Raw genomic sequence first — 26,834 nt, forward strand, 5'->3', positions numbered from 1 at the left:
TCAACGGAAATTCAGTTTTAAAAAATTGTGTGTGGGGAAAATGTAGAGAAAGATATCCACAAAATTTTTCTCAGGGTAAACTCAGGCTTATCTAGTGGTCCAAGTCACTCCATTTCTTGAAAATAAAATTTTACTTTTTAGCCGAAAAGTCTCCAAATCTGATCCCAGTTCATCTTTTAATTCTTGTTCTTTGTAGTAGCTTTATTATATAATTCAGCTTTCCTTGAACCCAGCCTGTGCATTTCTCAACTCAAGCATCCTTTCTTCTTAAACTTCTCCTCAGTTCAGGTCCTTAGTGCCCACTCCTCACCCCTGCCACCTCTACCTATTATATGCCTTCTTGTTGGTTAAGCTCCCACTCAGATATGACCTAATCCACACACATCCCAAGATAGCCACAGCGGGAAGTGCTGCCTTCTAGCTCAGTGCTCTAGGTTTGTACTGTTGCTATGAAACAGATACCATCTGCTCAGCTTTGGGCCCATCTGTGTTCCTATATTGCTTTTTTGCTAGCTGATAAATTTCACTGGGGGGTCTCAGTCATCATTACAGTGCCACATTCCTTCTGCTTTTTCAACACTTCACCAGTACTTGGCAAAAACTTACTGATGGGAGGCATTCGGGTAGTGTACAACTTATTAGGTGACATCTTTCCCACCAGTTGTAAGTAAAAACTGGGGTTATAGTTTCTTCTCAGTCTGGTTCCTGAAAGTGTGTTTCAATCAGGAAATTTTAGGAGAGAAAATCAATATGAGAATGGATGAATGCAGAGTTAATGAAATACTTCAGAGTGTGCTATTCACAGACTATGAATGCCCCAAGATCATGGATTATAGACCTGCTCACAGCTGTTATTTTTAAATTTCTGTTTATTATTGAGAATTATATATATGGATTAAAAAAGCAAGAAAGTCTTTTCAATGTATTTTAACATATAATAAGCTATGTATTGCCATATATTTTGACTGTCTACAGCCTAAAAATATAATGCTGCCTCCTTAGTTCATTAGGGGGACCATATAGTAGATCACTGTTTAGAAGACATGACTTTCCACTAAGACATACAGCATGGATATCAGGAGAATTGCTTTTTAAATATATATGTTAACTTAGGAATCAGCAGCATTGATGTGAATTCTTTCCTGTCTCGATCAGGCCTTGAATAGTAGGAGGAGGACTAGAGTAGGCGTATGTGCCTGAAGACTTACTTTAGGCCACAGGGAGCAGAAGGCCTGGTACCCCTCTGTGACTTTCCAGGGAGCTGCTCTCTCAGGGGTACCACTGAAAGATGTACAACCCCAAGATAGGCTCAGAGTAGAGCAAATGGATAGGGCAAACTAGTTTTCAGGTAGATATGTGTGTTTGCTGTTTGTTTGTTCAGATGTTCCCTACCAATACCACAGAGCTCTAGGTTCTTAATTCATGAAGAATGATAACATAAGAAGGATTATTTCAGATTGGTCAGCTTTTCACTTAAAAAAAAAAATCAGTTTCATCTCCAAGTTAAATACAGATAGAAAAGATGGACATCAGTTGAACAAAATTAGCCCCATGTTGCTGATTCTGAATGTAAAGGGGCTCAATGGAAAGTTCCTAAAGTAGGAAAAAGTACAGAACCCAGACTGATATACTATCGTGGAGAGGTTAAGATGAATTTAATGGCATGCTTGGGCTTCCCTGGTGCCTCAGTGGTAAAGAATCTGCCTGCGATGGTGGAGACCCAGGTTTAATCCCTGGATAGAGAAGATCCCCTGGAGAAGGGAATGGCAACCCGCTCCAGTATTCTTACCTGGAGAATTCCCATGGACAGAAGAACCTGGCAGGCTATAGTCCACGGGGTCACAAAGAGTCGGACATGACTGAGCGACTGACACACTCTAAAATAATATAACCAAATTAGCAGGAATGCTGATAAGCTATCCAACTTCTTTTATAGGAATCCTAAAAGATCCTTAAAAAAGAAGATTGATTGGTTCTTGGAAGCTAAGTACAATTGCAATTCAACTAAATCTATCATAGTTAATAAATTCCTCTTGTGTGCAATTTTCCAGGTAAGGCTGAGAGTAGGAATTAATTGTGAGTTAGGTATGATCCTTGGTTAAAATGCTGCACAGTCTTAGGTAGAAAGTTGTAAGAAAGCAGGTAGCCAGGAAATGATAGATATGGCACATCCAGGTAATAATTCTATAATAAAGATCACTGTGATTTGAAAACAGGGATTGTAGCATTCTGATTCAGGGAAGCATAAACAACATATAAATCCTTTCCAAATACAGTCAGGCATTACTGAATCTCTGTGGATTAAAATTCCAGATCAATAATGCAGTAGGAGAATTCTCTGAAAACATAAACTTAATCTGAGTTGGAAATGTCAGATATAATTGAAAAAGTTTCAGTAATGGATCAGAAAATAACAACAAAGTACATGGTAGCTAGGTATGTTTAGCCAACTGTTAATGGACAATACGTCCAATGAGGTTGAAATATGCATACATTTCAGTAAGACATATTACTGTGTCATTGAATAAGTCAGATTTTAGTCCACAAGGAAAGTAAAAATGCTAGCCTAATTTCTATTAATGGGTGAAGGTAGCGTGGAATGTATCTATGGGAGAACTCCTGTGTGACAGAGGTAATACAATCATCAACATCCTGGAAAGAGGGGAAAAAAGAAAATTTAAAAGTCATATAGTTTACTTTTTGAAGTGAACTATGACAAAATACGGCTATTTGTAGGAAACATGAAAATGGATAGTTAAGTAAATACCCTTCTCAAAACTTGAATCCTGCTTAAAAATACCAGTTTGGAAGTCTCCCTCCCTGCTCCCCCCACCCCCTGAAATGTGCCACAAGTCTAAACATGATTTATTCTAATAAAGGACTGGCATGGTGGGAAGAAGGAATCAGTCTGTATGTGCAGTCATAGGGGAGACAGTTGATCATCACCCTTGATGCTCCTTCTGCCCCGTGGGCTGTTTCTTCTCTGTCACTTTTTTGTCTTTTACAAATAGGTATTCATCAGGGCTCTGTCTCCTTACTCCCTTCTCTTCACTTTCCACACCTTCCTCATGGGAGCTCACCCATCCCCATGACCACTGATAACCCCCAAACTTAGCAGCAGCCCTGACTTGTTCTCTAGGCTTCAAACTCTCTTATAAAACTGCTATATGACATCTCCATGTGGATGTCTGATATCTCAGAATTCATCTGTTCAGCTTTTGGCTTCTATTCACCAAACCTGCCCCCATCACAGTTTTTTCCCATCTCAGCAGACGGCACCAACGTCAACCTTGTTTCTCAAGTGGAAAACTACAACTGACTCCTGATTTCCTGTTCTCCTCAGCTATGACTTTCCTATGATTTCCTATTCCCTTATTTACTGACATTTACTCCTTCCCTGAGCACAATCCATTGATCTTATCTCTAAATATGCTTCAAATGTGGTTACTTCTGTCCGGTTCCATCATTAGCTCCCCGGTCCAGCCATCCTTGTCTTGCCTTTGGTCTTCTGCAGCAGCCTTGTCTCTCTCTGGTACCTTCTCCAGATCCAATGAGAATGATCTTCTGAAAATGTTCATCTGATCATGCCTCATCCCCACTAAAGACCAGCAGCAGCTTTCCAATGTACATCAAATAAATCACGTGTTCTTTAGAGCCCTGTGGGAGCCATGGGTGGGAAGACTGGGTGGAGATCATGGCATCTTACTCTTTTCTACCTCGAGGTCAGTTTTGACATAGGTAAAGACTTATGGTGGTAAGTTGCTGTGTGGTTGTGGTTGCTACTCTAGGTATTAGGATGGGAATGAAGTCTGTTGGCTTTTTGCCTTTTCTTCAGTTGACCTATATCATTTGTGGATCAGTTTTATTCAGAATTCCTTTAAACAGTAAGGGTGAGTCCCATGGGCCTGTGACATATGCTGTAGCTCAGCTATTGCATTGTGTTTTTTCCAGAGGATTTCAACAAGCTGTGCTCCGTCCCTATGGTAATTCCCGAGAGGCCAGGATATCCTCCTCCACCCCTTGGCCCCGTTCCTCCCGTTCAGCCTGTCCCTCCTGGCTTTCCTCCTGGGCCTCAAATCATGATCCCTCGACCACCAGTGGAATATCCGTATCCATCACGGGAACCACCAAGTAAGAATTCAAAAAGTCATCCCGTCACTTTTCTTGCATTAATTAGGTTAATTTTGTTGTCATTGTTTATGCTGCTTAAGTCATTAAATGTAGAATTCTTAAATATTTCATTTACACAGTCTCATGTATAAAGTTCTCAACTGGCCTATTGCATAGAGGAAAATGGACAGTTTCATATTCTCCAGAAATTAGCATCCTTTTGTTATTGATATTGTGGGAGAGATTTGAATCTGATTCATAGAGGGGAGGTGTAAAATTACACTTTGGGTTACATATCATGCAAAGCAATTTTGCAAGTAGTTAAATATTAAGCTTTTCCCGCCAACTGGTGGCTTGAACATGAGGCAGGGGGGTGGAGGGAGAAGCGGGCAGAGGAGCAGGCCACTGCTGGGCTGCAGTACCTGGCTGCATGTGCCGGGATGCACAGGTACTCTCTGTAGGCAGGAATGGAAACACTCTCTGTTGGTGCCAGATAAACTTTGCCCAGCGAGTGTCCTCCTTCCTTTAAGGTTCAGCATCTTCCCTGTTATTACAGAATTCGGTGCTGATGAAAGATGCTCTAATTTTAAATAATTTTAATGGGGTCTCATGCTGTTCTTTTAGGGGTGCTGCCAGTCAACGTCACTGATTACTGCCAGCTCTTTCGCTATCTCTGTCAAAATGGACGCTGCATCCCAACCCCCGGGAGCTACCGGTGTGAGTGCAACAAAGGATTCCAGCTGGACCTCCGTGGGGAGTGCATTGGTACGTGATGAACCACTGGGCTGGCACTGAGGGGCTGCTGCAGCTCTGCTCCGTGACTGGATAGGTTTTCTATGGCTGCTGTAACAGATTGCCTCAAACTTAGTGCCTTTAAATCAGCACAGATTTATTATCTTATGTTTCTATAGGTTAGAAGTCTGACATAGTTCTTACCGGGCTAAAATCAAGGTGTCAGCAGGGCTATGTTCCTTATGGAGGCTCTTGGAGAGAATCCAAGTCTCTGCCTGTTTCCTTGGCCCAAGGGCTGTTTCTTTATCTTCAAAGCCAGCAGTGTAGCTTCTTTAAATTTCTCTCTAACTCTCTGGTTCTCTCTTCTAATACTCTCCTTCACGTTTAAGTATCTTTGTGATTACACTGGACCCAGCTGTATTTTGGGCTTCCCTGGGGGCTTAGTTGGTAAAGAATCTGCCTGCAATGTGGGAGACCTGGGTTCGATTCCTGGGTTGGAAAGATCCCTGGAGAAGGGCATGGCAACCCACTCCAGTATTATTTGCTGGAGAATCCTTATGGACAGAGGAACCTGGTAGGCTATAGTCCATGGGGTCACAAAGAGTCGGACACAACTGAGTGACTAAGCACAGCCCAGCACAGCATAGCTGTGTATTTCAGGAGGAATGGATATTCTACCAACTAGTAGCTTAACTTAACTCCCCTTGCCATGTAGCGTATTGCACAGGTTCTGGGGATTAGGACATGAACATGTTTGTGGGGGCATTCTTATGCCTACTGTTGTTTCTTGTTGTTTAGTTGCTAAGACGAGTCCGACTCTTGCGACACCATGGACTGTAGCCCACCAGTCTCCTCTGTCCATGGGATTCCCCAGGCAAGAATACTGGAGTGGGTTGCCATTTCCTTCTTCAGCTGATCTTCCTGACTCACAGATCAAAGCCAATCTCCTGCATTGACCAGCAGATTCTTTACCACTGAGCCACCAGGAAAATCCTATGCCTACTATAGTGGCTTTTAACTTTCATTGTAAAACGAATTCAAGGCATTGCTGGTAACTCTAACTTAAGACATCGTATTGAAGCCTGACCATTAAAACAAAGCATTAACAATACCCCCAAATTATGAAACTTTGCATATGTTACTAATTTGAATGAATAACTCGCCAACTATGTCTAGCTAGTCGTTAAAGACTGAAGCAAGGAATTTTAAGTTGTTGACAAGGCAATGAAGTTAGTGAAGGAAGGAAATCTAACGCAAGAATAAAATGTTTTCGAAAGCCCTTTTAAGTAGCCCACTAGGAGAGAATGCTTCAATCCTTAGAGGTCTTCCAGAGCTAGGTGGGAGAGGAAACATCTAGCTCAGGGTTGAGATCAGACCTGAATCTGCCACAAGAAGCTTGTGACTTCAGACAAGTGGGTTATCTTCCATAAGCCTTATCCTCCTCATCTTTACAGAGGAATAAAAGCCAGTTTATCTGTAAGTATACCGGTAGCTCTAAATGACTATAAAACTAGTGAGAGCCTGTCTGGGGACAAGGTGGCCGTGGTGGCATCCTCAATGGTGGGCGAGATGTGTCCTTCAAACTGCGATAGCTCATGGTTTGTTGTAATACTCTTAAAGCAGCTCAGAAAGGAATGCTTGGATATGGTTGGGCCTTCTTTTTATTGAAGTAATGAGTTTCAAGAGACACATGGAATCCTACCCAGGAGCCACTTCTGAAATGTTAGTCTGTTTGATTCCCTTAGACCAGACCCAGGGAAGAGAAAATGTTTATTAGCTTGGAGTGTTGGGTTGCTACTATTTGGCATTTTACTCTGAAGAATGACACAGGAAAATAATACACTTTAACTGCTCAACCCTACCAAGTCTTCAAGTGGCTGGTGACACCGTTACTGTAGTGGAAAGAAAAAGGAACCTTTCATTACGCTATTTATTTCTTGAAAGTGTTTTAACATATAAAGGAAACCAACAAAATGGTCTTAGAGTTATGGGCATCTAACTTATTACTAAAATATACTGTGCCTTGCAGATGTTGATGAATGTGAGAAGAACCCTTGTGCTGGTGGCGAGTGTATTAACACGCAGGGCTCTTACACCTGTCAGTGCCGACCTGGTTATCAGAGCACACTCACGCGGACAGAGTGCCGAGGTACGTTCAGTCTGAGCTTGGCATGAGGACGTGTATGCTAAGTAAGGAGTTTGCTTTGGAGGAATTCCATGGAGCTTAAATAACCCTTGCCTGGAGAGACTAAGATACTCCCATTGCCTTTTGCACTTAATTCCACATATTGTTTCTCCGAATTATGTTACATCATAATTTTATGTTACATCATAAAATCTGGCAAACATTCCAGTTTTTTTAAAAGATGCTTCTGTGCCTATGGGAATATCTTCTTTTTACCAACCTCTCCCAACCCCCCCCTTTTTTTTTTTTTGCCTTATCACTATTGTCTCTTAAATTTTAATCAGAAAGCTAGGGAATAGGGTTGTCCTTTGTTGACAGAAAAGCAGAGGAAACTTCCAGGTGAAATTTTCTGCAATTAGTTGCTGAATGGAAAGGCCTGAAGGATAAGAAATGCCTGTAAGTTCTTGCTGCTGATTCGTGTCATCAGCAGTAGCATCGGCTAGGGGCAGGTTGGACATGCACTGACTAAAGCCCCACTTGAGACCTGCTGAATCCAAATCAGCATTTGAACACGATCTTCCAGGGATTCTTACAAGTGTTAAAGTTGGAGAAGCCCTGCTGTAAAGTTTCCTCATAAAAATTCGCCTTCAGTTTTGTATAGTAGTTGACTTATTAATCCACCCAAAAGTCATCTTAGATGACTTTGATGTACTGAGTTTCTTTTTTATTTGTTTTAATGTTTTATTTTGTATTGTAGTATAACGAATTAACGATGTGAGTTTCAGGTGGACAGCTCAGGGACTCAGCCATACATATACATGTATGCATTCTTCCCCAAACTCCTCTCCCATCCAGGCTGCCACATAACATTGAGCAGAGTTCCCTGTGCTATACAGTAGGTCCTTGTTGGTTATCCATTTAAAATATAGCAATGTTATACTGAGTTTCTGAGATAGAAATAATTAAGATGTGCTTCCCACTTCAGGGGACTCAAATATCTATATCTCTATAAATTTGGTGCAGAATGATCTATTATCATTGATCAAGTAAAGGCAGATAAAGGCAAGAAAATTCTCTGTTGAAATTAAATACAGGGAAATATAAGGAAGTTTGTATTGCTTTAAAAATTTGTCAGCCATTAATGAGTTAATTTTATTTGCCTCTTTTAGCAAAAAGTTCTTTATATGAGTTGAAGACATACAAGTCTGTTTTTTTTTTTTTTTATTAGTGACTCTTTTCAAAATCTTTGAATTTGGTTCTGACTTAGAGATTTCTTGCCATCAGTGTATCTTAGTACACTACTTATAAATGGCAATTTTGAGCAGAAAAACCTGGAGTACAACATTTGAACCTGTTAATATTTCTATTAAAGGTCTACTTACTGAATTACAAGTATAGTTTGAATTTTTAACTGAGCTTAGGTCCTTCTTTATGACTTTTGTTTAAAATAATCAGTGCATACACACAGTATATTAGGCATTTTTCAATAGTGGAAAATAAGCTGAAACCAGTGTTTCAGAAGACAGCACTGGTAAATAAGCAAATAGAAGACATTATTGAAAGCACTCTTCTAGGGCGGGAACCACCGAGTGTAGGTGCATGTTACTGTCATCAGTCTGAGACTTAATTTATTAGAGACTGAGGATGACCTAAAAGCCTCTAGTACTGTGTTCTTTAAGAGCTAATGCTAAGTTTATCTCAAACACGAGAAGTTGATAACATGCTCACGTTTGGAGATAGATGACAGTGGTCACAGAATGGTCAGAAAGGCTGTATACTCAGCTGAGAAGGAGGACAGGAGGAACTGAACAGAAGGGGACAGTAGAAACATACAGAAACACAGACGAGACTTTGAATGGCAAGCTTTTCATTTATTTTTGTAAGGCAGCGGAGCCCCGATAGCATTTTCAAATTAGCGAGGAGAGAAAAAGCTGAACTCTTTATCCTGTTTATTTTATCCTTGGGCCTCCATAGATTACAGAATCCTTAAAAAAAAAAAAAAAGTAGATTATAAAATCTTAAAAAAAAAAAGTCTGCTGAAGAATATGTGGCTTTTTACTATTTTTTTTTAGAGTATGGAGCGAGTCAGATTTTAGTAAGGATTAAGAAATAAATGAGAGAGAAAACGATTGTAGGTTGTTGGCACAAAGATCAGACAGAAGGAAAGCCCAGACTGCCTCAGCTAGTCCAATGACTCGTGTGGAAACCACTGCTGGATCTGCCCAGAAAGAAAGTGCGTCTGAGGGTCAACCACAAGACACCGTGCAGACACAGGATAGACAGTCAGAATAACCAGTATGCCATGAGTGCACATTCTTGTCGCCCAGAGGACTTTTAGAGCACTTATACCCAAGGACACGTGGCCCCCACTCAGCATGGAGAGGTCTGCTCCCATCCAGCTCTGCTCAGCGCCCTGGCCTCTGTCTCCTGGGGAATAAGCCCTGGCATAGGTAATGTGCTCGGTAGACAGGATGGTTTGTGTTCATCCCCTTTGATGTTCATCCAGGCATGTAGCCTGGAAACTGAGGGGAATAGATAATCCAGGGTACCTTGTTGTCCACTTTACATTAATTATTAATCTTTAAATGCGAGATCAGATGCAGGTTGTTTGAATTATTGTCATTTTTAACACTTTTGTATCCTGCTCTGTTATTTAATTTGGCATAATTTTTAAACACAAAAGAAAAAAACGGGAAAATATCCCCGAAGTACCAATATTTTGTTTGGTAGACAGAATACTCATAAAGTTATAAAAGAGACTAGGAATTTATAAACAAAACTGTATTTGGACCAGAATTGCCATAAGGAAGATAGACATTTAAGAGCCAAATGATTGATAGTTTTCAGATGGAATTAAGTTTTTTAACTGTTTTTTTTTTAAATGGCATTTCTGTTTAATTATTCTGATATAGCTATCATCAGATTTGCCTTTTTGATCATGTCTTAAAAGATATCGGCCAAAGCTCACTGTAAATAATGATATATTCTGGCTCATTAAATTAGCTAGGAAATGATACAGAAGAACCTATTTTGTTTACAGAATTGAGATTTAGGGAGTCTTATTAGAAATTAGAGTTAAATTGAATGCTATTATGTCAGCATCTTTTCTTTTGTATGTCTTTCAAACTTTTATTAGTCATCCTAATTATATTTCATGTTGTTTAATTCTGAATTTATGTTAAAGGATGTTATTTAGTAACTGAAACCCAAGACTAAGATCATGAGTTTGGAGATGGTGAGAAGGAGCAGTAAAATAATTTTAAATCCCCTAAATAAAGCTATTTCTTTCTTTTTAACTCTTTCTTTTTAGACATTGATGAATGTTTACAGAATGGCCGTATCTGTAATAATGGACGTTGTATCAACACGGATGGCAGTTTCCATTGTGTGTGTAATGCAGGATTTCACGTCACACGAGATGGGAAGAACTGTGAAGGTAATACAATGTAATAATAATGTTATTTGGCTTTTTCCGGTGCAGTTTCAGTACCAAAAACCTTTAACAAGACAAGGTCAAATACTTAGTAAAAGGTATATATTCACCTGTGGTTGTCTGGGAGGAAACCTAAGTTTTCAATAGTATTAATTCCTTTAATTCATTTTTGTGTGAGTCAAGTAACATTTTAAATATAGGAGCCGAGCTTGCTTTTCAAAGATTCCTAATGATGAAACTTCTATAGCATAAATCATTATTTATGAATTTTAAACAGAATTTGTACATTAAAAAAAATAGAACACACCTAATATCATGCATTCTTCAGTCACTTAAAAGTCTTTTGTTTAAAGTGTGTAGCAATGTAATATTACTAATGAGTATCTGAAAATGTAAAATTTGAGAGAAATATTGATGATTGAGAGTCAGCCTTCATATTGCCTGTTGAATTAATCACCTGACTTTGAGTTGGGCTTTTTCATTCTGTCTTTTCCTCTGCCTATTTTTTCTGAAATTGAGAATATGACAATTACTGATGAGTTTCTACTTCTTAGACCTTTAGCAAAAAATGAAGAATGCTCCTTATCATCTTTCCCAACGTCTTTGGGAAAGACCCCAAGAATCTATTCATACATTAAAAGAATTTCAAAATTGTTCTTAGAAACATTTTTGGCAGAATATTATCTCAGTGATTCAATTCAAAGACTTAATGCCAAAATTCTCAGTTGGGATAGAATCTTGTTTAAAAAAGAAAAAATCATAAATTACTTTGGTCTGACTAAAGCCTGTAAGTGAAAACACACTGTGTCTAGAAGAGCAAGTGCCTCCTAAGAGCTGCAATGTTAAATCAAACAGCATATTGATGAATTTCAAGAAATATCCCATGATCAAGGGATCCTAAGGGTTAGCTGTCATGGCTGTGCTCTATAATTGTCTTGCATTTTAAAAATCCTACCCCTATTAAAATGCAAACTACAAGCAGTTCTCTGGTTTCTCCTTTTCAAAGAATCAGGAAGTAGCCTAAATACATTTCAAATTTCATCATTCTTAATTTTGATTTTGTTTTTATTTTCAGTATATTAGAAGTTATATGAATCTCTAAATATATATACTGGGTTGGCCGAAGAGTTTGTTCAGGTTTTTCTGTAAGGTGAATTTTTTGGCCAACCCAGTATTTATATGAAAATTCGTATTTATATAATTCTACATGAATGTAATATATATACATATGTGTATACATATATACATATATATTTCATAATCTGTATATGTTTGTGTATACATATATATGTATATATGCATTCTTTCTAAGTCGCTTCAGTCATGTCCGACTTTTTGCGACTTTATGGACTGTAGACCACCAGGCTTGTCTGTCCATGGGATTCTCCAGGCAAGAGTACTGGCATGGGTTGCCATGCTGTCCTCCAGGAGATCTTCCCAACCCAGGGACAGAACCCGCATCTTTTGTGTCTTTACCACTAGCACCGCCCGGGAAGCCCATATGTGTATATATATATCCACGTCCTATAGTTTAGGCCTATAGTTTGCAAACACAGGTCAAAAATTGAGAACTTAAATTCATATTTCATATGTCACTCTCCTCTTTGTATGCTATAATTTGGATGAAAATTAACCTTAGACAATAATAACAAGAAGTAGAGATATGTGAAGAAATAAAATTATATTGATCCAGATTGGCTTCCTTTGTAAGCTTACTTATCTGGTTGTTAAGACAATACATCTTCTCTATTTTTCAGATATGGATGAATGCAGCATAAGGAATATGTGCCTTAATGGAATGTGTATCAACGAAGATGGCAGTTTCAAATGTATTTGCAAACCTGGATTTCAGCTGGCATCAGATGGGCGTTATTGTAAAGGTTTGTGCTATGAAACTCTCAGTCATATTCTTCACCTGTTTTTTCTCCTCTCTACATTGCTTAAAGCTACCACATTTCCCTATTAATTCTCCCCATTTATAGTACCATTAGTTCTGGATTAGTAAACCTGACTGGAACTTCTTCTTAAGTTAAGCCATCCAGAGAGCTACGGTTTATACTCAGAAGGCTGTTCTTATTTCAGAAAGAGTGTTTTGGTGTCTTCTCAAAAGAATCTCAGGCTCCATAGAAAATTAATGAGAAGCTGAACTTTCATTTGGACTACCAACAGCCGTGAGCATCTTATTGCATAAACCGAGTTCCATCACTTCCTTGTAGTTGAGGAATAATTGCAGTTGGCTTCTTGATGGCTGTCATTTGCCACCTCTTGTATCTTCACTGAACAAAATATTGTAGACAGTTACTACCATGATCTCTTAGTAATTGCCTCAAAATACCTTAAGAAACACAACTTATTTAAACTTTATCAAGTCACATTAAGCAAAAAGGGAAAATAAGATAAAACAGAAGAAATAAAGGAACCAGGAACCATTGTTTAGTTCTGTAACTTTTGGAATATCTTTTTGCTCCAGGTAGTGAAGGAAAATGAAAATTTTTATTTGTGCTGTTGAACATTGAGGTCCTGAGCAAAGTCATCAGAGATAAGTTTGTGCTTGGTGTCTCCTGCCTAATGTAGTTAAGGATGAGTAACTATTGCATGTGTGTCCAAGATCTGAGTTGGAACCAGACTCTCAAGGAACACCATACTCAAAACAGGTCCAGGAAATCTGCTAAAATACGGCATGCATTCAAAGCCTTCTGCTTGTAGCTTCAGATGTATAAGTGTAGAGTGTCAAGCGATTCAAGATTGAGAAGGCAGGAGCAAGTTGTATGGTGCTTCTCTGAGTGCCCCTGGTGGGCAGCTTTGGTAAAGATGTTATGGTAGAAAGCCTTGTGTTTACTAAGTCTTCTGCATGATGTGTATTTTCTCTAGGCTTGAAAGAGCTTCTAGCCCCTGGTTGTTTACCTACATTCTCTATGACCTTCACATCAGTGGCTCTTAATAGTGTGCAAATCTGCCTTCACAGCAAGAGAAACTTTTTTCTTTTTTTAAACATTAGAAGTAGGAAATTGGTTTCTGTACTTTTGAGCTATGTGTCGGGAGGAGCTTATAGTCAGGAAGACAAGATTAACACATGGAAATATTAAGACAGCATACAACAAAGCACCAGATTGTTAGATTAAGTGCTGTACAAGTGAGAAAGAAAGGGAAAGGGAATGATTGCTGGAATATTTGGAGCTAGGCTTCCAAATAAAATAACACAAGGAAATGTGAAAGCCCCTTTGTGAACAGACCTTTTTTGAGAACACACACTCCTCTTACCTTGGAGCTTGCTAAGATTCCCTTTCGATGCCTACAGGCTGCCAGTGACCCAGGCCACAGCCTCTTCAGGGAGGCCAGTAGATGATGCTGATGTAACTGTTTCAGAGCACATTATGACCTCATAGGTGAAACTAGGTTTTGCAACTGTTTGCAATTAGTGAACTAGTGTCTTATTGATAAACGGATTGTTCCATTCATTTGAAAGTGCCTGGTGATTAAAAGTTCTGCTCTGACTTTACCATTCTAGCTTAAGAAACAGAGCTAGAAAGAGAAGGGAAGAATGCTTCCTATTCTTCCCTATGTCTTCTTTATTTTGATATATAGAGTAAATGGAATGCATGTACTGTAATAAGAACAAAGGAAGAAAAAGGAAAGAAATTTCTTATATGCTGTTATTTCTTTTCCATAATTTTTCTCTTGATATCACTAAGTAAGATTTTCTCTGAGTGCTAAGGACTTGGTTCTGATTCCCCAAAGCTGTGACTGTTCAAAGCTGAATGAACAATGCTAATTTAATCTCTACAGTTGACTAATCTGATGACCAGCCTCCCTTGATCACTCTCTGAAGGTTGAGGCCGCTCACTCTGAGCAATGCTCTCTGGATCCCCATTCCATCTCTGTCCCCAGTAAAAAGACATTGTGTTACTTTTCAGGCTGTAGTCACCATGCTTTACTGTAGATCTCAATTTGAACAAAAAAGTGACCTGAATAACTGAACCAATTCGAGTTCATGTATTTAAATATAACTGCTGTTTTAAAATACAATCTGTACACGGAATCTTGGACCATCTGAATGTATTTTGTGCCAAATAACACAAGCTGAGTAAAACGCAGAGGTGTTTCAGTCTCAATTTGCCTTTTTAAGGTCAGAAGAAAGGAAATATTCACATATACTCGTTGTATATTATAAACGGAGTTGTTATAAAATGCCTTGTTTCTAAGTGTTATATGTTTTCCAAAACAGAATTTTGGTATCATTTCTACTTCCCCATATTGAGGGGGAAAATATCTGCTATTATTAATATGTGCCCAATAAAGTCTTTTACCAGACCTCCTTAATATACACATATGATACTGTAAAATATTTGTGATGTGTAAGAGAGATTTTTCTTTGCTGGGTTCCATTTGCTTACACTGCTGTTGTTGGCTTGGAACGGTCATCAAAATCATCTATATTCATTTTCTGTTCCTTTTTTATGGTGTTCCATCTAGGCTTTAGTTCTGTGTCTCCTTATGCCTTTCTAATTGTCCCAGAGATTTAAAGCGTGAGTTAAGGCATGAGTGATAACTGGAATGGACACCAGTCTGCGTGTTGGATGCCAAAAGGAGAAGCTTCCTGCCCAGGTCAAAGATGCAGTTTATTATCAAGCTAGATTTCTGACAGTCCTGGAAGAACTGCCATGTGAAACATTACACAAGACCCTTTGTCTTTTAGCTGTCACTTCCCTTCTTCTTCCAATTCTGTTTTTGCTTTATGATTCTTATTTTGGATTAAAAAAAAATCTCAGGAGAATGTTATTGAAATAGCTTTATATGGAAAAGAAATAAACTCAGACAGTTTATCTCTCAGTTTTCGTTCCTCTTTCCTCCAAGAAAAATGAAATGCATCTCATTGAGCTTTTATTGTTGATGCTGCACATTATTGTAAACCTTCTCTATTTTCAAGTCTTAGACTTGTAAGCACATTATGGTTTTAGATGAAGTGACTTCATTTTTAATAAGTGCTTCTCCCCACCACAGATATTAATGAGTGTGAAACCCCTGGGATCTGCATGAATGGGCGTTGCGTCAACACTGATGGCTCCTACCGATGTGAATGCTTTCCTGGACTGGCCGTGGGTCTGGACGGACGTGTGTGTGTTGGTAAGATCACGGCCATAACTAGATGTACTATAGAGATCCACCCTCTGTCAGTAAAATCAACCAATGGCGAATGTTCTCTACTGCAGCAGGTATGGTACAGTTAATATCTGTGGGCAACAGACCAACGGGGTCAGTTTTTTCCCTTATAAAGCGAATATTAATTCAAGGGATAGAAAGATGAGCTGAGATAAATGAAAACCAAAGGACTCCACACCTCTCCTTCTTCCTTGTCCTAGTTGTCCTCAGTTTTCTCCAGCCCTCCTTTGCTGATAATGGTCTTTGGATTGACCTATATGTCCCTAATTATCTCACGATGAACATTTCATTTTCATCTAAGGAGCTGAATGTCCAAAGGGAGGTGGAGAATTCCAAAGAGGATATAGATGATCCAGGAACTTATGTGATAATAGTTTTTTGTGGCTTTATAAGACGTTTCTGATTTGTTAATAAATAGATACAAATTTTATCCAAATTATTCTTAAGAAAGGGAATTTTTCCCAATCCCCTTTGAACTGGGAAAAGATTGGTCATAGCTGGAAATCCCCTCCTGGTGGTAAAGATGACACTGCTTAGTTAGACCAATATCTAAGATTTATATAATTTTACAGATCAAACATCCTCCTTTTTGAAAGCACATCTAATTCAGATACTCAATAATTGTATGATTATGTTGGAGTGGGCTGTATTTCTAATAAAAATCTTGTTTATCATGTGGTGAAATTGAATGATCATCCCTCATTCATTCATCATTTATTAACTGCCTTCTCTGTACAAGCCTGGGGAAGAAAACAGTGAGGTATAATCCTAGCCCTTAAGGATTTCACAGTGGCTAAACCATAATAGGCCCTAGAAAACTAGAAGCCTCTAGTAATTGGTTTCCAGTGCTTGGAAGCTGAAGAATTTGTTTTGTTTTCTATTGAAGCCTAATACCAGAGGCATTCTCTGTGAGTAAGAACAGTGACAATGGCTAAATAAAGCCAGCTTCAACTTTAACCTGGGGGGTTCCCGTCTGTTGGAAATGATAGTGTGATGACAGATGCTTCTTCCTGTTCAGACACACACATGCGGAGCACATGCTATGGTGGATACAAAAGAGGCCAGTGTGTCAAACCCTTGTTTGGTGCTGTTACCAAGTCTGAATGCTGTTGTGCCAGCACTGAGTATGCTTTCGGGGAACCTTGCCAACCATGCCCTTCACAGAATTCAGGTATGTTGTGTCATGGGGATGCCCTAGTACTGCCAGCCTTCTGCCCCCATCTTCAGTCTTTGTATTTATGGAAGTTACGGGGAAAGATTACATGATACTCTACAGGTACCTCACATACCTTGCAGGGGTCTTGAAAAGGGCTGGTCAGGCTTTGATCACACATTACCCACCAACTCAGCTATCATCTGGATTAGGCTGCACATTTATGCTTCCCGTCTGAATTTCTACAGCTCGGTAATATTCATGTTCTTTAGGGTACATGCAACGTACCTTGTTTTCTAAAGTTGTTTCACAGTGTTACATTTTGCAGGAGCTATTACAAAAGCAGAATTTTACAGAGTGTAAAAATAAATAATTTTCAGATTACTTGACTGTTTCCAACTTTTTTCCAAAAGTCCATTTGTGAATTTTTTTCAAATCCTTCATGTTGACTTAGGTGTGCGTTCCCTAAATGATTTTATTCCACTCTAGGGAAAAAGTATTTTTCTCAATTCGAAGTGACACAGCTTAGTGAAAAGAAAACTGGTCAGTGAGTCAGAATTCTGCTCTCCAGCCACAGGCAGGCAAATTACTTAATTGGAGGGTTCAGGTTTTTTGGTGAATTTTTGTTTATTTAGGAAATTTTCTTACCTAATTTCAAAAGGATTTGAGATGGTTTACGTTAGTAAACAATTATAAAATTGAATAATATGGAAAAGGATTCCTTGGCCTTTTAATCTGAAAATGAATTGTCCTAGATAATCCAGAAGATCCTCTCCAGTTGTAAATTATTTCTATTTATAAGGCAAAAATAGTTTATTGAAATGAAAGCAATAGACTGTCAACATTTGAACGTAATTTTAAGGTACCTTGGCTGTTGGCATCTAATGTCCTAAAATAGAGTAAGTCCTAATATTGAAAACACATAGCTCTGACTGGTTGATTTACATGTGAGATACAGTTAGTTTATTTCTGGCCTAGATACTATCAATTAAAGATGAACTCACAATTTTTAAGCATTCGCCATTATGAGAATGTTATTATTTGAAATCAGACAGCAATTAAAATCTGTTATAAGAAGTTAGACAAAGTGAAGTGGAAGACTTTTAAAGTCTTTAAATTGGGGGAATGCCAGTTAAAGAAAGCAAGCTTTATTTCGGATGACTGCTTTGCCTGGTGAATAATATACAAATTATCATTAACTATATGATTACTAATCAATGAAATGCATGTTTGCAACAATACTTTGGTTATATAATATACAAATGTAATTCTATCTAAAAAGATACTTCCATGTAACTTGATAGTAGTGTTTTATTAATATTATTCATTAGTATGTTGCTTTAACTTTTCAAAGTAGTTTCCTTGCCTATTTTGAATTTACAAGGTAGATGAGTATCCTGAAACCTAGTACACAAGAATGGAGGTGATTTGTTCATGTCTTGAATGAACAGAATACCCAAAACTTAGAATCCAGGACCCTTGGTGCATACATTTCTCTGTTTTTACATTTTCCTCTGGACCAAGTACATCTTCAAAGAATTCTTGTGATACATGGGAAAGAGGTAGATTTATAATCAGATGACCCAAAGAGAGCAGATTTCTTTAAGCGTTAAAGCTTAAAGACAGTCACATTTGAAGCTTAGTTCCACTAGCTTCTGTTTTATATTTGAATGAATTTACACAAAAGTGGTCTGCTTGTGGAAATGGTTCCATTCAGTTTGGTTTCTCCACCTCTTTGATAAATGAAAATGCCAAATAATGAAGGATCAAAACGTAGGATGTCCCTTATTTCAGGAGAGAGGGGGAGTTTTAGAAGGTACTGAAAGTATCCGAAAAAAATGTGTTTAGACACTTTAATGAAACACTAACCATTTAACGTGCAAAGCTCATCTCTGTGCTCTGGAAGTCAAATAAACTATATATGAAGATACATCTCCCTGACTGCTGAGCATTTACTCCTTGTAGCAATCAGTCAGAAAAGTGATGATTAGGAATTTCTCTTCTGCCCTTATTCTACTGTCTCTGGGGCACGACACTAAGTTAGCTCAGGAACACCTACCACGTATTAAGTGCTTGAGTTGTGCTGAGCACTTTACATGTTCTCTCAGTAAATCTATAGAACTACCCTGTGAGTTGGGTATCCTTTTCTACACTTTATAGAAGAGGAAACTAGAAGAGGGGAAAGGGCCTGTTCCCGAGACCCTCAGCAATAAGCATTGTCATCAGCGTTCAAACCCATGCTGATCTGAATTCACTACAGTACCAGCTCCTGCCCAAATGGAAAAGAATAACGACCACAATTTGCTTCCACTTAGGCCAAGCATCAACTAATATAGTGCTAATTATAAAACTGCTTTTAGCAAAACTGGCATGATGTTGTTTTTTCCCTGTTTCACTACTTACGCTATTTCACCAGTGCTTTAATTAATTGCTGAAGTGAGAAAATAAAGAGGATGTATTTCTTTTTGCCATCAGTCTCTGGCTTTCAAACACAGTGGCAGCCACCTTCCCATTGGTTCCCTTTTTGGCCCCTTTTAAGATGATTTTAAAAAGTAAGGGGTTTTACCGCTTTTCTCAAATTTATGTTTGCTGGAAGACAGAGGCTCTGAAGGGTTAACAGTCATTTTTTTTTGGGGGGGGGGATATGTGTAACTTCTTTGCATCCCCTATGATCAGGAATGCAATTTTCTGTCACATGGAATTATAGGTGTGTTTGCTTTAGCACCAAGGTGCAAGTGGCTTCTGTTAAAAAGGTCCATCCCTAATTTTTAATTCTCCTATTGCTTAAGCACAAAGGATCTGCATTTGACTATGAAACTCTAGTTGCCTGAATCCATAGGCAACTATGGGAAAATTAGTTTCTTTTCCTGGGATTAAGTGTGATTTCCTATTAGTTCTTATTTCCATCATTCACTCTTAGGTTCATCTAAATATTGTTGGAATTGTGTCTAAAACACTGTATGGATTTTAAGAAATAGAAATCTGATTCCATCACAAATTTGGGAACATATTCTCTATACTGCCGTTTCCTCAATAAGATCCAGTTTTAACATTTTGCAATACTTACCCTATGGATTTAATATATAGAATGAGTCTGGCATCCTGATGAATATTAATTCTAAAAATACACATACATGCAGGTGTACACACCCTCGTATTCTTGTGAGGGAAGGCTAGAGAATTTGCAGAGAAATGAGAAAATGTTAAGAACTTGTTCTGAAAAAAAAGCTCGAACGAAGAAAAAAATGTATTCCCAAGATGGTGGGAGAGAGTTTTATTAACAGTTAAGAAACCACATTTTAACAGGCACGTTTCACTGTAAGTGTAAAGTGTTCCCTGGTGAACAAAATCAAGTCATAGGAAAAACACCTTTTCCTAAAGCGCTTTGCACGAGGAATTGCTGGAACTTGCGTATATCCTTACAAGTCGTTTTCCATGGTGATTGCGGAGCCTTTAAATGGGAGCCCTGGTGTGACTCCCCCTGGGGGGGATGCCTCCTTTTCTGTTACCACTTTATTTCAGTTCCACTCTCTTTGGAGGAAATGATGTGTGCAAAGCCAAGGGCAGGATCGACCTGTTCTGCAAACAAGGGAATCATTTACTATCTGTTAATTTATTGCAGCGGAGTATCAGGCACTCTGCAGCAGTGGGCCAGGAATAACGTCAGCAGGCAGCGGTAAGGACTTGTTTTGAAATTTACTACCTTAAGCATGTGCAGAGGCAGCCCTGGGCCTTCCTGTGGGTTTCCAGTTGGTCCCTTTACACCAGTCTGATCTGAACCCCTTCTCTGACTCTCACGGTGTGATCTACCTGGGACACTTGGAAGCCCCCAGTGGCAGAATAGAACAGTGGCTCAGTGGGTCCTAGGGTTGCTGGGTGTGGGTGTGGGACTTCATACTGAAGTATCGGGTCCTCTCCCAGGGTGGTCGATGTGAGCGAGATACAGTGGCTGTGGTAGCTCATTTATGAGAAGGGGCAGCCTGGCCCTCCTTTGGGTCTACTGCTGTCAAGCACAATTCAGGGTTACAAGTTCAGGTGAACCCCTGCACATTTTGAACATTTTCTTAACTAACAAGGGGTCAGTCATTAACAGATGGCAATAGGGATCCATCTTGTATTTCGTAGCAGGCAGTGATAGCAGTTAGCTGAAAGAAAATGAAATGTTTAAGTGTAGGAGTTAGAACCAGAGAAATACTGGTGCCATGAAAGAAATTAAAAGGGAGAATTGGAACAAGTGTAAACACAGATAAGAAAGAGGAAGAGATTACTTTATTAATATAAAACTAAATGATTTGATTCAAGAGAATTATGGCTGAATTGACTGTCAGTTCATTCTCTTGGTTGGTTTCATCAGTGTGTATGGATAACATAGGGTTGGGGTGGGGTAGATATTTGGAGGAGAAAAGAGAAGTAAGGAACTGTATAATGAAAGAATTAGTAGGGAATAAATAAATTCTGATAGGAATCTGGGAAAGAAAAAAGGTCAATCTTGATTTATAGAAAAGTCAGGGAACAAGACTTGAGAGTAGCCACTCACTGATGGTCACTTTGCATCACCCTTGACTATGAGGGCTCTCCTTGGTCTGGGAGCACCCAGAAGAAGGTGCTCATCCTCATCTGGCCAGAGCAGCAAAGGTGTTTCCAGAGCAGGTGATGATTATGCACATTTTGAACCAGTGATTAGGCTTGCTCCAGGCATTCCCAACACAGAGTAAAGAGGGCATTATGTATTGGTCATGGAAGAGTAAAGGATTTAAAGCAACTAAATGGCATTCATATTTTAATTTAATCATGAGGATATTATTGAACCTACAAAAGTCTGAACCTTGAGAATGACACAATCACTTTGTTTTTAGGCTGTCTCGTGGCAATATAGAAGATAGATTGAAGAGGGACAAGCTGATGGCAGGGAGACCACTTATAGGAACTTGGACTCTGTATTTGATCTACTTTCCCATCTCGGTGTTTGGACAAGAGAAAGTCCAAGGGTTCTCCTTTTGATTAAGGGTTGGTAACCTTGTAGTTCTAGCTCAGATGCCAGCTTCCTCTCAGGGACTGATGGAGGGAAGACTTGATTCAGAGTATCTTGCAGTAAGAAAAAAGGGATCAAGTTTCTTATCAAGAATAAGCTTTTTTTATTTTCACAAGGTCCTGATATCTTTACATTTATTGTAATTTTTTGACAGTCCGTTTGATATTTACTTTAGCATGTTAATGCTTATGAGCTTTTTTTTGTGGTCCAGATATAAATGAATGTGCATTAGATCCTGATATTTGCCCAAATGGAATTTGTGAAAATCTCCGTGGGACCTACAAATGTATATGCAACTCAGGATATGAAGTGGATTCAACTGGGAAAAACTGTGTTGGTAAGAAGCTTCACTGTTTTCTAAGACGTTTCATGCATCATGCATTCTTTCTTTTGTTGCTTGAGCAAACTGCTTGGGTACCTTAAGGACTTGACAGATGGATGCTCTATACTAGGGGTATCAGCATAGCTGCATCCTGACGGCTTATATCTTTTGTTTAACCACATCAAGGGTGGACCATGGCAACCATCCCTCTCATACAGTGTACAGTTCTCTAACTGTGCAGGTTGAAGCTGAGTGCTACCCAACTGGATGCCTTTGTTGTTAAGGCTGCTACCAATTGTTGTTGTGGGCAAAGTAGACATAGCACTTATTATCAAAGAAGCAGAAATCTTACTTTAAGTATTTTTATCTGCTTTCCTTCTTAATGTGTGGCATTTGCACTCACATAAGAAGAACTAACAACAAATCAGAGCATCTTCTCTGCCCCCATTCAAATCAGCTTTCCCCGCATATTTCAGGCTAAATAAGTACCTAAGAAAATGGAGGATTGAAGCAGATCAGGGGAGACACTGACTACCACAACACCCTCTTATTTTGACTAGTGGGTTTCTTTTGGTCTCCCTAACTTTTATTGCTGGCCCAAACCTGGCCTTTCAGAAGGAAAAGTCTACATTTATGATATATACTGAATTTTGAGAAATGATTTCTTTCTCTCTCATACCCTTAATTTTAGGGCCCCCTTTTTTGGGAGAGTATAGTTGTTATTTGAGTACACATAGTACTTTCAAACTAGACTCATCTCAAAAGTTTTACGATTTCATTTTTCTATAAGAGCCTCTCTACATTGGCAGACTTGAAAAATCATTGTTTATTTGGACATGCCAGAAAGACACAGAGATGTTTTAACTGTATCCTGAAATCACCCCATGTGAAGCAAACAGAGAATCTGGGACGCAGAAGGGATTCTTCTTTCAGAGTTCTAGTGTCTATTCCAAAGGCGGTCCCATTATCATCAGAAGGATGTTCATGTTTCAGGACTTCCCTGGTGGCTCAGTGGTAAAGAATTCTCCTGCAGTGCAGGAGACATGGGTTCAATCCCTGGATCGGGAAGACCCCCTGGAAGAGGAAATGACAACCCACTCCAGGATTCTTGCCTAAAAAATTCCATAGACAGAGGAGCCTGGCGAGCTACAATCCATGGGGTCACAAGCAGTTGGACTTGACTGAGCATGCATGTTCATATTTCAGGTTGTGTTCAGAAGTATGAAGTTAGAAATCAAAGATCCACTCCAGCCACTTTCCAGAAAATTCCAGGGATTGGCTCTTTTATTTCTTAATCCTCAGGTCCTTAAAGTTCCATATTCTTCTGACATCATCAGTTGAGAATTGCAATATTGACCCTTTGGGGAAGTGTTAGCATTTGTTATACAGTTTTGACAGAATTCTCAGCATGCTGTTTGCCCGGACAATAACATCACTTTCTGCTTGATTTTCCCATATTTTAAGTACTTTATAAACACAGCCCTCTACATCTGTGAGTTTTGTATTTGAATATCTAACCAACCTCAGATCAAAGATACTTGAAAAAAAATTCCCGAAAGTTCCCAAAAGCAAAACTTGAATTTTCCATATACCAGCAACTATTTACATAGCATGCATGTTGTATTCGGTATTATAAGTAATCTAGAGATGGTTTAAAGTACAGAGGAGGATGTGCATAGCTTATACGCCAGTACTATACCATTTTATATAAGGGACTTGAACATCCACAGATTTTGGTAACCTGGATGGCAGGGATGGGGTTCCCGGAACCAATCCCCTGCAGATACCAAGGGATCACTGCAAGTTGCTGATTGAAGTCTGTTTACTGATGTGAACCCATGCAGCTCTCTAGTACCGAATTTGTGTATACTTCATGTAAGGACCACTAGCTTGTCAGATGATAATCTAAGCAGAATCACTCGGTGTGTAAAAAGTTCCTTGTGAATGTGTGGCCTGCTTTGTGGGCTGTATGATGTAGTTTAGCTCAGTGTGGTATAGCAGACTGTTTAAGTTCCACACTTCCTCAATGATCTAAGTAATACATAGCAGAAGTTTGATTTTGTATCACACAGGCCTATTACTCAGCTCTCTGAATCTCTAGTTTGCATTCTTCATGGCAATTATAAAGTCTACAGCTTGCTTCATACTTTATAAACATAACTGGAGACCACTTAAATTATTCTGAAGAAGAAACACCCATCCTGGAACTCATACTTATTAAAGATGGACCATACTTTCTAAATATCTAGTCAATTCTTTAAAACAGTGGGATTAGTCCTTTTAACTTTGGCACAATGAAGCAATTATATATTGGGTTGGCCAAAAAGTTCATTCGGGTTTTCCTGTACCATCTTATGGCAAAGAAATAGAAAAACACCAAACAAACATTTTGTCCAACCCAATAAATAATGATTTTCAGCAAATCTAAGTTATTTTTCCTGCCAAAGAAGTGAATCAAATGGTCTGGTGATTTTAGACTTTGTAGATACCTAGTAAAAATAATCAGATCAGTCACCTATTTTTTAAAACTAGGTAATTTTGGCAAAAACCAATGGTATAGGAGTTTTGCTCCTTCCTTGAATCAATCATATCATTATGACCTTAAAAACGTAACTTAAAAAAAGCAAAGAAATTGCATGCGAAGGATAAGATCTTTTAAAAGTTTATGTTTTCTTTATTTTCCAGATATTAATGAATGTGTATTGAATAGTCTGCTTTGTGACAATGGACAATGTAGAAATACTCCTGGAAGTTTTGTCTGTACCTGCCCCAAGGGATTTATATACAAACCTGAACTGAAAACCTGTGAAGGTAGGACTAGTTTTTGTTCTTATACCATGGACTTTGTTGCCTTTTGGAGATCCACTGGAAAAGCACAAAGATAAATTAAAGCCAATTCTTATTTTAGACAGTTGTGTCGCGTAGTTGAGGTTCTGTGATCCTGAATGACACTTGTATACACTTTATAAGCTGCTGATAATACTTATCTGCAATTGGCCTTTCAATCACCATTTATTTCACATTCAAATGCTATTTAAGAGTATCCATTTTGTATTTTCCTGCATTTGGTATTTTATTTACCAACATTTAATAGATTAAGAAAATATTAGATATATGCTATTTGAGTAAATAATTCAGAAATCACGCTTACATTTGCTCCAGATTTTCTGAATTAAAAAGATTCAGCCATGTGCTGAACATAGAGATGTGCTCAGTTATTATTTTTGGCATTCCATCTAGTCTAGGGAAAAAAATCTATCTAGACCAGCTTTATTATCTAATGAAGAATATGTGGTAGCAGTTGAGACCAAAGTTTAAAGATTCATTCGTGCCCAAGACTAGTTTTTAGCAGTAATGTAGACCTATTTTTGTTTCAGACATCGATGAATGTGAATCAAGTCCTTGCATTAATGGAGTCTGCAAGAACAGTCCGGGCTCTTTCATTTGTGAATGTTCTTCTGAAAGTACTTTGGATCCAACAAAAACCATCTGCATAGGTATTTATCTTTCCAAGAATGATTTTCCTGTTTTATCAATGCTGCTGTATTTAATGTCCACTTTTATTGCAGAAGGGTTTCAGTATGGAAAAACAAAATTTTAAACTATCATTATCCCAATGTACATGTTTGAATTTTTGAGATAGATTCTGTTAATTGTCTATTAAATATCATCACCCCCTGCCCCTACAGAAACCATTAAGGGCACTTGTTGGCAGACTGTCATCGATGGGCGGTGTGAGATCAACATCAATGGAGCCACATTGAAGTCCCAGTGCTGTTCATCCCTTGGTGCTGCCTGGGGGAGCCCATGCACCCCATGCCAAGTCGGTAAGAGAAGGGGGTGCCGTGGCTCCTCTGCTCACTGGGCATTTTACTTGGACCTTTGTTCATTTAAGTTCACGTGGGAATTATAGAAGATTTTGTTCTGATGACCCCAAGGAAACATGTAGCTGTGTAGGAAATTAAGTGTCAAGGGCAATGATTGTATGTGATTTGGTTAATTCATTCTTTTCTGTCACCACACTGTAATGTAAGTTATCTGGTGTGGCTTTCCCAGATCAGCAATTCTTATTGGCTCTCTTAGGAACTTCATGATTAAGGGTCCTGAGTTTTTTACAGGCACAGGTTTTCTTCCCCCAAAAATATTGATATAAAGGAACCAGAGTTCATGACTAAAGTTATTGCAAAACTGAGGTTTGAGAGCCTTGCTAATGATTCTGTTGATTCAGTGTTTGGATATATAAATGTGTGAACTGATAATAGTGTGACTGCTGCAGGGCTTGAGACCTGCCCGTTCTAGACTTTGTTTTCCACATTTATGTTACAGTAATGCTATAGTATGATTCATGTTTTAGGGGTCACAGCAAGACAGAAATCAAATCAGTTTGCTTCTTAGGCATCACCATAGTGAGATCTTTAGGGTATCTTTGAGCCTTTCAGAATCTCACAGATGGACTGAGCTTTATTCAAGGAGACATTTCATTCTTCTCCCTCACCTATACAATCTCAGTGACACTTCGTTGCCTCAGAATTATTCATAGCAATAAAATCAATTCCATGTTAAAGGGCCTCTGTCATGTTTCTAATATTGTGTCATAAAGTCTGGATATTGTTATCTCAGATTTGTTTTTTTGCTTTTTGTTTGTTTTTTTGATACAGATCCCATATGTGGGAAAGGCTATTCAAGAATTAAAGGAACACAGTGTGAAGGTATTTATGATTATTTATAAATCATAAATTTCTGCATGCATGAAGAAGAATGCTTGTA

General features: G+C 38.6%; 1 protein-coding gene across 1 annotated transcript in view; it reads left to right on the forward strand.

Annotated features, from left to right (window-relative positions):
* FBN1 (fibrillin 1) overlaps window positions 1-26,834 on the forward strand; it is a 268,138-nt gene that overhangs the window by 141,995 nt on the left and 99,309 nt on the right. Inside the window, exons 12-24 of the mRNA XM_010839558.1 lie at window positions 3,952-4,131; window positions 4,735-4,875; window positions 6,872-6,991; window positions 10,278-10,403; window positions 12,158-12,280; window positions 15,402-15,524; window positions 16,579-16,731; window positions 20,336-20,389; window positions 21,957-22,082; window positions 24,753-24,878; window positions 25,445-25,564; window positions 25,757-25,894; window positions 26,726-26,776. Coding sequence (XP_010837860.1) covers window positions 3,952-4,131; window positions 4,735-4,875; window positions 6,872-6,991; window positions 10,278-10,403; window positions 12,158-12,280; window positions 15,402-15,524; window positions 16,579-16,731; window positions 20,336-20,389; window positions 21,957-22,082; window positions 24,753-24,878; window positions 25,445-25,564; window positions 25,757-25,894; window positions 26,726-26,776 — 1,581 coding nt within the window. The remainder of the gene's footprint in view (window positions 1-3,951; window positions 4,132-4,734; window positions 4,876-6,871; window positions 6,992-10,277; window positions 10,404-12,157; window positions 12,281-15,401; window positions 15,525-16,578; window positions 16,732-20,335; window positions 20,390-21,956; window positions 22,083-24,752; window positions 24,879-25,444; window positions 25,565-25,756; window positions 25,895-26,725; window positions 26,777-26,834) is intronic.

The sequence above is a fragment of the Bison bison genome, unplaced genomic scaffold (assembly GCF_000754665.1).
Source record: "Bison bison bison isolate TAMUID 2011002044 unplaced genomic scaffold, Bison_UMD1.0 scf7180017864118, whole genome shotgun sequence".
Lineage (NCBI taxonomy): Eukaryota > Metazoa > Chordata > Mammalia > Artiodactyla > Bovidae > Bison > Bison bison.